At 39.4% G+C, this 12,481-nt stretch overlaps 1 protein-coding gene across 2 annotated transcripts in view; it reads right to left on the reverse strand.

Annotated features, from left to right (window-relative positions):
* Positions 1–12,481, reverse strand: part of thsd4 (thrombospondin type 1 domain containing 4) — a 63,277-nt gene that overhangs the window by 21,078 nt on the left and 29,718 nt on the right. The window contains exon 1 of one of the 2 annotated variants that reach the window (XM_087793603.1): positions 9,572–9,645. The exons of the other annotated variant lie outside the window; for it this stretch is intronic. Within the exon in view, the coding sequence (XP_087649729.1) occupies positions 9,572–9,643 (72 nt within the window). The 5' untranslated portion in view covers positions 9,644–9,645. Of the gene's footprint in view, positions 1–9,571; positions 9,646–12,481 lie in introns of those variants that run through there. 2 annotated transcript variants of the gene reach the window in all.

The raw sequence follows: 12,481 nt of genomic DNA on the forward strand, positions 1-12,481 counted from the left end.
TGCTCCTCGTCAAACATAACAATGGAGGGAGGGAAATAAATGTAAAATAAAAATGAAATCACTTCATTCAAGGATTAAATAAGCAGACACTAACGCAGCTAAAGTTACCGGAGAACGATCCGTAAAACAAGAAGCGTCAAACCATATTTACGACGACGCGTGTGTGGAGCCGACACCGGCGTTCACCGACTCCAACAGTCACAGCCAATACCTCAGCGCGACACTAAAAGAGCCAAACATGTCATTTGTACTTTACATAACGGTGAACACGCACATGATACACGGCTTTAAAAGAAGGCGCTGAGTTCCATCCCGACGGCCCTGGAGTAATGTCGGCGCAAACACAGAGCTTTTATCCACATGGGGGAGCGGGTTCTGTGGCCTGACACGCGGAATGCAAATATGAATACGGACTTAATGCCCAGAATGATATCATGCTCGCTGGGAACAGCAGGGGTGGAGGGGGAGGCTTTTAACTCGGTGCTGTTGTAAATTAAGTTTGAAATGTGGTGCAACACAAGCTGGACACGGCGCTGGGACTTCTCGAAGCAAAATAGAGTGTGAATGGAATTTATTATTTTTATTCACATGAATGTGTCTAGTTAAATTACACTTGTGTTCCACATTAGCGTGGACGGAGAGAGCGGGCGGCAGCAGTGGGACGTCTGGCTTAAACTGATCGGACGCCTTCTTAACCCTTGACTTGCATGTGGACCGCAGATTTGAAGAAGGTTGAGTTTGAGAGGAAAGTTGTGGGTTTTTTGTCAAACTCTTGTATAACTTTTCTGACAATCGGAATTTCAAAGAGTCTAAAGTGTAAGGATTCAAGTGGCAGAGTGGAACAGAAAAAAAATGGATGGAAATCTATAATTCATGTCTTCTTCCACCGATCTAGGGTCGGGTCGTGGGGGCAGCAGCTTGAGCCGGGAGTCCTAGACTTTCCTTCGCCCCGAATACGTCGTCCAGACGATACGGAAGTAGACAAATCGATTGAAAAACTAACTGGTGTCCATTCTACATCTCTGTGCCGTTGATTAATTTGAAACATATCCTGTTTTAATCAAACAAACTAAATTTGATTCAAACTTTGGCTTCCAATAGATTTATTATTGTGCTTTCTGTGAAATAACGTTGTGTTTTAAGTTGATTTTTTAATGTATTAAAGCACAAATAAGTAACATTTTCACATGTTTCTTTGCTTCATATTCTCTTAATGATAAGGTGTGTGTTGGATCTTGAGATATGATACGTTTCACGATAAAGGAACAACGATTCACTAAATATTGTATATCACGATACTGTAGTAACAAGTATATACTTGTAGTATTGTCGAGTACTTGACTCTGGTGTTGCAGAATTTACAGACCACATGACTCTTTACGAAGTCGCAACTACTTTCATTTGTTTTTTAAAACTAAAATATCTCCAAACTTCAGCTTTAAAAGCAGCTGGAGTCGACTGCATCCTCTCGTCCTCAGTCATCGCCGGGAATCTGCAGGATTTCATTGTAAAAATGACACCATGAATACTGTTAATGTTTGTAAAAAATGTTTTCCTTCAGCTACAGGGGTCGTTATGACTGCTGCCATCTAGTGGCTGGAAGTTTGAATGCAACACAAAAATGAACAAACAGAATGCATATCTGCTATTAATTGTAAATAAAGAATCTATTTATTTTATTTTAAACACATTTTATTAAATATAAACCATGAAATAAAAGTAAAATGTGATATTTAAGGAAAATAAATATACAAACAATAGCATTTGTCTTCATAATTAACTACGTCTAGACAAAAGTTATTCTTATTGAGACAACAAAATTAAAAATTATTAAAAACAGACTCTGGGTCAGTTCATCAACCCTAACGAAAACCTGCCCCAGCGAAGATACGCTCTCAACGATGCCAGATTTCTCCTTCAAGGACATGAATTCAAGTCAGATGAGTCTTTATCTGCCGTTTCTATTTTAGCGCTCGCTAATATCTCGGGCCAACATTAACCTCCAGATGTGGAACTTGTCAGAAGAAAAAAGGTCCACAAGAGCAGAGCAACAGGTTTGATCGCCGCGATCTGCTTCACATCATAACCCATGTATTTTCATCTCAGATCATCTCATGAGGTTCCAGCCGGCGCCCCCAGATCCACCCAGAAATCTGCTTATTATTAATAAGACAAATCAAAGAATCTTAACTTTACAACCACAAAACATGAGGCGTATACTGTTAGTTCCTGTAATAACTCGTAAATAATATGTTTCATATCCAAACTCGGGCTGTAAATCAGCAGTAATGAGTCCGATGTTTCGAGCTACTTCCTTTTCCTGCAGGGGTGAGAGCCAGGTCTGTGCTGAGGGTCCTGCTGCAGGTTACAGCCCCCCTGGTGGCACTAAGACCCGGGCAACAGATGAGAGGATTAACATGTCAACGAACCGTGACGGCCCGCTTTGTCCGACGGCCTGCGTGGCGGTGGCCGTCGTGGTCATAATAAAGAATCCTCTGGAGGTTCGCCAGAAACTTGGATTTCTGCAGCGAGCGAATAAAAACAGTGAAACCGTAGAAGTCTTAAGCGCGAGGATGTTTTCTTAGCCTGGAGATACCCAGGAGTTCAGCCCTGATTCTTATCCTGCCTCGCACAGGGTCCCGTCAGAGTGACCACCCTCGACATCGTGGCAGCTGTCTTGACTTTGTGTCGAGGACAGAAAACTGGAAGTAATGAGTCTTAGTTTCACGTTCATTTGGAATTCCCTGAACGCGACAGTGAAACTTCAACAGGAAGAAAAATAGCGACGCAAAGAATGATTCACGTGTGAAGATATCCAGGAATATGGAGGTAAAAACTAGATGCTGTGTATTGGAGAGAATATGACGATACACATCGCGATACTTTAGTATTGTTGAGTACTTGACTCTGGTGTTGCCGAATTTACAGACCACATGACTCTTGACGAAGTCGTAACTGATTTCATTTGTTGAAACCAAAATATGTCCAAACATTAGCTTTAAAAGCTGCTGTAGTCGACTGTATCCTCTCGTCCTCAGTCATTTAGCTGCCAAGGATGTTATAACTGCTTCCATCTGGCAACCAAAAGTTTAATTGTGACACAAAAATCATCAAGCCCATGAATATTGGCGTGTTCATTGTAAATTAAAAAAAATCATTATCTTTATACACACTTCATTGAAATATAGACCATAAAACATTCACGATAAGTATATAATGTGATTTCAAAGCAGTCCTGTGCTGATAAATATCGATCGAGTTAGAAAACATGCTACGGCTAATGACCTACATTTTATACTTTTTAACTATACAACAAATAAACACAACTATTTCTTAATCTTACTTTAAATGGAGAAAGATCTTGTGTCAATGTTTCACATTAAAAAAACATGTTAACTATTAGACTATTGCTGTGTCCCAAATCGTGCACTTACACTTGGTATTTTGAGTGCACAAGTGCGTCCCAATTAGCAGTGTGCCAAAATTGATTGCGTAAGGACCACTAAATTGGCGCACTGAAATGGCCAGAAAATTGGGTGTGGATCGATGGACACTTTCCACCATCAACGGCCGCCATCTTAGTGACGTAGATGAAACAGAACTTAATAATTTGTTTCAATTGGTGAAAAGTGCTGTTGAGGCTCGACGATAGAGTTCCAACTTCTGGTTTCGATCAAAGTTAAAAGGTAGTAGAAGAAGAAGCTGCCAATCATTTCCGTAAAGTGTGTAGCGGCAGTGTTTGATCTTAATGTGTACTATAAACCAGTGCACTCGGAGAAGTGCGTGATTTGGGAGACAGCCTAGGTTGTGTGTTTCCTGTGCTAGTCTAGTGAAGCTACAATCAGCTAATAAACACAATGAGATGGACCTTAGAAAACATTGTTTTCTGTGACTGTTTAGTGTCAATAAAGCTATAAATGTACTTATTTTAACAGAATAAAATACAAAAGTCAAAGGTAAACCGACCAATATGTTACATTTTACATGAATAATGAGACATGTGCTGCGTTTAGTTGCAGTTGCTCCGTGCATAGCAACAGAAAACAGTGGGTAAAATAAAAAAGGAAAATATATTAGTACAAAAAAATCTTAAAATTTAGAAAAAACAGTATGTACAGTACAACCCTAAAACATATATATATATATGTGTTAAATCTGCTGCACATCAGGGTAAGAAACTTAATTTAACAATCCAGTTTTTTAAATAAAATATAGATTTAATTTGATTTAATCAGTTTAATTAAGTATTACCATTATCAATAATAACTATAATATGGGTAATCTCAGATTAAATGTAACATCTTAAAAACTATTTTATTTCAAGTTCTATTAAAAGGATTCATTGCACTCTAAGATAAAAAATAATAATCGACTGCAGAAGTTTCTGATCCAATACGCCCAAGTTTTAACTTGTTTTGGCAACTCTTGCAGGTTTTAGTGTGATTTGTGTCCAGCTGGGGAATAAAGGTGCAAAAAAACAACCTTGAAGGTTCTTTTAAAAAACCTTTTCTTATTTATGAGCGACAAGGTCGAAGGTGCTTGTTTGTCGAACACGTTCTTGAGCTCTTAACACTTTAAAAACGATGTTCTTTGACGAGCTGCCAATAGAGCCGACGTGTCTGATGCAACGTCCCAGCTCATCTGGAAATGCTATACACCGGCCGCGGCCACGTCCCAATGATGCTCCGTTCTATCGACAATGAATTTACGGCAGCGCCGAGCTCAGGACGAGACCCTGGTGTCTGGAAATGACATCACTTTCAGGCAGAAGAAGCACTTTTCAAACTATTAAGACGAGTGAGATCTGACTTAATCCGGTGGAGATTCTCCATTAAATGTGCGAACGGTTCTAATTTATAAGCAACATCTGTCGCCCACATGCTGGAATCTTGGATGTTCTTAATGAACAGAAGCTGAAAAACTTTTCCAAACAGCTTCTTAAACTGGTTCCGTGAGCCAAACTTCAGTTCACATGCTGCGATATTAGCACTAATACAGACATTAAGCCTCAGAATATCCATGATTTAGCCTCACATCCGCTCAGAGATGGACTCCAACATCACAGCAGTTTCAGAAAACATCTTCCAGAGTAAAAGCCTCGACATGTTTCAAATGATTGTTAGAGTAGAGTAGAGTAGAGTTGAGTAGAGTAGAGTAGAGTAGCAGATGAACCCTGACGCATTAGACTTTACACAGTAACATTATTCTTATATTATTAGATTAATAATATTAGCGTTTTAAGAAAATATCCATACATTAAAATATTCCAATATTTTCTTTATCACGATACTGAGGCGATATTCAACAGCAATGTATCAATACTATTGTTTAATTTGTTGTTGTTGTTTGAAGCCATAATTTATTTATATAATAGTTATTTCATGGTTTATATTTCAATAACAAGTGTATTTGAAGGAAAAATAATATGCATATATTCACAACATTTGTAAGTTTTTGTTGGTTGAAATTAAACTTTTACCACTGGATGGCAGCAGTAATTATGTCCTCCGCAGCTAAAGGTACAATGAAATCCTGCGAGATCCTGGCCATGACTAAGTACGAGAGGATACAGTTGACTCCAACATCTTTGAAAGCTGATGTTTGGACGTACTTTGAAAGCAGTTACGACTTTGTCAAGAGTCTTGTGGTCTGTAAATTCTGCAACACCAGAGTCAAGTACTCAACAATACTACGACTATATCCTTGTTACTACGATACAAACAATATATTGTATATGTGTATAGAGTATTATGTTTCGTATCACCAGATTCTTGCCAATACACACCCCTTCAAACATAACATTTTTGGTTGTTGATTTATGATATTTGATGTACATTAATTAATTAATGTAATATAAGTACATTTAGAACTTGATACTACAAAGTCACAGAAAACAATGTTTCTAAAGATCCAGTTGATTGGACAAGCCCCTCCCACAAGATAGAAAATAATAATAATAATAATCTCACATGTTTCAAATGTTGAAGTCTTCCTCTCCAAGAAGCAGTAAGTCTCTCATCATGAACACATTTTCAACGTATAACTTTATAAAGTTGAAACCTGAAAATCGGAAATCTTGGCGAACGAGAGGTTACGAGGGCGGAGTCCATTAAGTTGAATAATGGCTTCACTCCTCCTCCAGCCAGCTGTAATCACGCCCCACTTTGCTTATACAACAAGTCCCTTGGAGGTGGAGAATTTCTAGATTGATTACTGGTTGTGACAAACCTTGGTGTTTGACCAATCGTAGCAGAGTAGCCGTGGTTATGGTAAACTAGATTTCATCTCCAGAAAAACAAAGTGTTTTCAGTGGACATTTTCTAATATAAATATTAATTTAAAAGAGAGTTTTGTACAAACAGACACATTCTGATGATCCAACATCTTTTTAAGACACTTAAATCAACACATTAGTTGAACTTTAAGATAAAGATCAACTTGCCCTTAAAAGTGCTTCACAAACACTCACAGCATCTCCCCTGAGACTCAATCAAATCTCCTCCGCAAGTTCTCTTAACACGACTGGAAACTTTACCCTCAAAGAAAAAGTGGATCACTCTTGCTGTACGACTTCCCTTCTGTCATATTTGTACAGGAGCTAGATGTCAAATTAGGGTTTGGAGCCAAACACAGAAAAACTAGACCCAGTGTTTTGGATAGAAATCACTCGTCTCCACAATAAAAAATCTGCAGCAACATGTGTGAAACCAAAGTGGGAAGAGTGACAAGTGGGAATTATGTGCTGTAACCCGAAAGGGATGAAATGAGGATAAGAAGCAGAACAAATTCCAAGCGAAATGGGAGCGATGGAAACAAATATGAGGGGAGTTCATGTTAATGGGACGCCATTAACAACCGCTCACAAAAAAAAAACAAAAAAACTTCTAGAATAATCTGATAATACTTTCCGTCCTGTTGAACAGTTGTGGTTGTGAGAAGACACGTGGATGGACCTTTGAACCCTGAGCCCGGTCGAGGGGGGCGAAGGCCAGAATGTCTTCGTAAAAAGCTCTCGGCTTGTAAAACACTCTGAAATAGCAGCGGCCAGTGAATCTGCAGCCGTTTAAACGCATTGAGTTACTTCTGTTTTAGGAAGAGAGAGACGTGGTCCAGTTATGCTCGACATGAGTGTGTTGTTATGTCGACGTCACACGAGTCGAGAGGATCGAGCTACTAGAAAAATAGTTATATGTATAATATTTGTTGATGTACTTTCATAACCACACGAGCCAATAATGCATCGTAATTAACTACCTGACCTGACTCAGATGACTCGCACTGAATCATTTGATTCATTCGGTCATATTCCAAACACAGAATCAGCTGTTTTAACTGACAGCTGGTTGTTCCAATGACATCTTCTAGTGCTCCGACTGAATGGGCGGGGCTTATGATAAAGAAAGGGGCCCATTGGTTAATTTTCTAACTTGGTCGGGGGCTGGTCCAATCAGATGGAGTTTCCAAAACATAATTTTCTGTGTCAATAAAGTTGTAAATGTACTTATATTCAAATAATTATACATCGAAGTCAAAGGTCAAGAGGCAAAAGAAGTTATATTTAACAAAAACAATGTGACTGAGTGAACTTACTGAGTCATCACAGTGTGAGGCGTGTGTGTGCATCTGCCGCACACTATGGCGGCTGTTGGTGTGAGTCCAGTGTCAAGTTCACAGTTTTACGCACTTGGTATTTCACTCTCTAGTTTTTAGGTTTTCTTTAATTTCAGAACATAAAAATGTGTCGTTGGACCAAGAAACACATCTTAGCATTAAATAACAACATAGTTATGTGTGAGGTTTATAAACCAGTCATTATTACGTACAAGCATTATTAACTATGTGCTACTCTAGGATAAGACTGGGTTTAAAAGATGTTCCAATAATACCAATTTTATAAGATCAATTCTAAAAGATTTTTAAAAGAAAATTTTATTGCACATTTGTTTTTCTGCTTCGGTAAAATCCCACTCCAACTTGTTTTCTTACAACTAAATTGCAATATTGAAATTGCATTAAAAAAAACTTTAGCTTTTTAAAAGACGCAGCATGTTTCGGAACTCATTACTACTTATATTTCCGTACGTCATACAAAAAAAGTTTGGTACTCAGCCCTACTCTAGGATAGTAAAAAAACAACTATTTATTAATAAGTTGACAGTACATAAGGAAATAATAATTTAATGTTTGTGTTTCATAGAATTTAACTAAGACAAATTGACCCTTAAATGCACTCTTATCTACATGTAAAAATCCTGTTATCTAAGTTTTTTCTTCGACATTAAAATAGTCAAAAAACAGGGAATATTTATCTCTACAACAAAGGAACTATCGCCACTTTGTGAAGTTTTTATTTGACTCGTGATCTTGTTTAATACTGATGTGAGTTTTATGATTCAGACTTTCATTGTTTATAGGAAGTCCAATTTTGTGAGCAAACTTTGTGTTATTGTTGTCTCTTCTGGCTCTGTAGGAATGATCTAACTGTACATTGGAGCCACATCAGTTGTTTGTTTTTGGATGGATGAATGAATACAAGCATTAATAAAAACATAAAGTGCAGACATATGACAAGTTTCTCTACTCTGAGTGTCCATCAAATGAGCCGATAACTGAGCACCTAAAATACAAACTGCTGACTGTCTACTTCAGCTGCTTGTTAAACTCTAAAGACTTGTGTATGCTAGTGTTTCCGAGGACTAGGCATGAACATAGATTAGATTAGACTTTATTAATCCCACTGGAGATCTCCTTCGGGAAATTGGGTTTCCAGGTCACAGCAGACGATAGTTTTATAAAAAACAAGAACAAAGGGCACAAAAAAAAAAAAGAAAAGTGCAAGGGATGACAAAGTGCAAATATAAATAACATAGACTAATAACACAAAGAACTCGTGGCACCGACCAGTATGCTTCAGTAAGTCAAGACTCAAGACTCATACGTGACAAAGACAGTTAACATCAGATCAATTCGTCGCTTGTTAGAAAGTGTTGCACTTGAAATGATTTGTAAATTTTTGCTCAAATTAGCTTGAAGTGGAAATTAACCAAAGCCAAAAAATCGAACTGGAAATTTGCCATATATTATCGAAAATGTATGGTTCAGGAATTGGTATCGGAGAGAAGGTATCAGTACCAGTACTGGTATAGAAAACCTCAGATCGACACCCATACCATCATTAAAAAACAACTTGAAATTTCAACAAACTGTAGATCCTCGTCTAGATCTCGGCAGTTCAAGCAGTGACGGCAGCAGCCTTGTCAATCACCACCAACACAGGTGAGCTCAAGACTTCTGACCCGGACCTGCAGGCGGAACTAATTCCTGAGGAGACACCGGAGACAACCTGGACACAGAGCTCACGCTCACAGAGACTTCCAGCAGGAGGGGAAATCTAATCCCACCAAACCATGAATGCACCGTGGAAAAGTAAACAGCCCTGGGAGAGCGAGAGAGAGCCGAGCCTCGGATCACAGCGGCGACACCGCAAGTGGGGAAGTGACACTCCAGCCACGCCGCTCACACCACAGGATGATTAATAGGGTCCGACTCCGGAGTCTCGGGGTGGATTTACCTGTGACCGCGGCTTCCCCTGGACCCGCACGTGGAGGCAGACCAGCAGCAGCAGAGCCAGTCCTGACAGCATTCTCTCCCTGTGACCCCCACACTCACAAATGTCCTCGCTCGGAGAATCCCAAAAAGTTCCTCCACACTGGCTCCTTATGCAAAGTGAGCAGAGGGAGGTGCAGCTGTGGGGGGGGGGGGTCTTTTTGGGAGGAGGAAGAGGTAAGAAATGAATAGAGAAGAGAGGTGGGTGGAAAAAGGGGGGGATGCAGAGAGTGTAGCAGCTACTGCTGACAGTAAATTGGAGGGAGAGTGTGGAGGAATATTTTGTCGCGGTGACAGCAAACGTCAGACGAAGGGAAAGTTGGGCTGAAATGTCTTCATTAAAGGTCGAGAGGCTGAAGTTATTGGATGTAGTGAGGAAGCTACGAGAATGAAAAAGGGGTGAAGAAGGCAGATCAACATTTCTATGATGATCACAAACAGGCTTTTCGTCGGGAGAGGCCACTGGACAATCTCTCACTTTAAGACGTAAGGATCTGGTTTAATGATACACAAACGTCTCATGTGAGTTCAATCGTCGACATCCTGGGGTTCAAACTTTCACCTCTTCAACCATTGTCAAACCACTCGACAAGCTGCTTTACAGTGTCTCCTTGAAGTTACAGACACACATGTAGGAACAGGCAGATACATACATAAGAATCATGTCTTCGGTCATGGAAAAAAATCATCCTGATGGTGTGTTTTGAAACGATAAAACAGCTGACTCAGCTTTACGCTTTAACTGTCCATCTACCGCTAATCTCAAACATGGGTATTGACCAAAATATCTTTGGCTGAAAATGACCATAACAAGAATTTCACTGCAGTACCAACCCTTCTCAGCAAATTTTGAGGCCTTAACGCGTGATCGTTTGCTACTTTCTGGCGTCAGAGATCAGTCAATCTACTGGGGCGTGGGTCTACAATAACCACATTTTGTTATTATTCCAGGAAAATGACTTTGACAACATCTATCTGTCTGTCTGTCTGTCTGTCTGTCTGTCTGTCTGTCTGTCTGTCTGTCTGTCTGTCTGTCTGTCTGTCTGTCTGTCTGTCTGTCTGTCTGTCTGTCTGTCTGTCTGTCTATCTATCTATCTATCTGTCTGTCTATCCATCTATTGATCTATAACTGTTGGTGAATTTCAAAAATCACCTGGAACTATCACTGTCTCACTGACTTGCTTCAAGTCAAAATCTTCTTTGTCCTACTAGAATGGACATTTTGGATGATAAAGCTTCTTAATATTGGCAACGATGAGTTTATCTTCCAGGATAAATACACACAACACTGTGTATTCTGGGTCCTGATTGTACTGCCAATTGTCGCTCGAATTCCGATTTTTTAAACTAAAGCATGATGCTTGTGTTTACCACTTGAAACGCTCCACATTGGCCTCCACGAACGCCTACGTCTGGCGTCTAACGCCTCCAGATCGAGGCCCAATTCCCTTCTCACGACTACAGCCTCTCTGCATTAATTCTTCATATAACCTACTCATTCAACACTTAAGGTCTGAACCTCTATTTTAGCAATAGGGTGAGACTCAAAGTCCAAAAGATGGCCAGTTGAGAGGACTTGGGCATTTTTTACCCCGAAATATTATGTCTTTGGCGTGATCAGAAAACTCAGGAGGTTGAGTATGTTCCAGGAGAGACAGAGGTCTGGGTCGACATAATAAAGAAACCCACCACACAGGAATTCAATCATAATAATCAAAATCAACTGGAGTTGTTCGTTTACTGGTGTCCTCCAAAAACATTCGAGTTGATGGATGAGATGATCCTTCTTGGGTAGTGTGTGTATTTGACGTTTAACAGCTTTTTTGGCAACAAAGAGAGTCTACACCTCAGCGAGATGGTCCAACATAAAGAATATTTATGCGTCTAAGTAATTGGAACTCGACATATTATCTTGTCATCAGTCAAATATCTGAGCTCACAGGGTACGTCGACCATGAGGGTTCGCTCAGCACCAACCGCACATCAGTCTGCAGTGTTTTCTGAACCCCCTCTCGCCATAAAATAAACCTCCACCTAGGGACTTGGTGTTTTAAATTTATGTGAGCGCTCATGAGCACAACACATCAGCTGAACAAACTGCCAAATATTTTCTTGGTAATTATGAGCTTGTTGGCACTGCAGTCAATAAAACACACACGGCTCCTTCTTTTCCCCGTAAGCTGTTCCACAGAGGTGGCGAGTGTACGGATGTGTGGCGGACAGGAAATGAATTGGCACCTGAGGGAAACGCACGGACGCACAACTTCAACACAAGTTGATCATCCCGCTTGTCAGTCAGCATCTCGACTCTCAACTCTGTAGTAAGATTTGGACACTGCTGTCTACTTCAACGGTGCTTTAACTATAAATCTGACCCAGAAAATGTATGTGTACATCTAATGTTGGAGATAAAAATAAGACCTTGTGGAACCAAGATCACCACTATTTCATTTATTATATTCTATTAATCCATTTTATTTTTTTATTCTGTAATACCACCACACACTAAATATTGACAATAAAAGGATCTCATTTCCGATCCTGATAATGCCACATAATCGGGTTTAAACTGAAAAGCTTTGGCTTTTTATTTGAGATTCAGTACTATACTGAATGAATAAAAATCTTTATTGGGAAAATAGAAATATTCAATATGTGTATTTTCTTTGTTAAAAGGATTTTAAGTTTATGTGATTTGCAACACTCACTTCTCTTAAGGCCGTCTCAGAACACACAATTTAACGCCAAAATAGTACTGACAGAACATGACAGAGCCAATGAAAATATTGAAGCAATTCAGGAAAGAAGTAATCATCAGTTTTGAATGTACCACTTGTTAAGTCTTTTAATTTTAAAATTAGACTAATGCTGGTTC

The sequence above is a fragment of the Callionymus lyra genome, chromosome 6 (assembly GCF_982586985.1).
Source record: "Callionymus lyra chromosome 6, fCalLyr1.hap1.1, whole genome shotgun sequence".
NCBI lineage: Eukaryota > Metazoa > Chordata > Actinopteri > Syngnathiformes > Callionymidae > Callionymus > Callionymus lyra.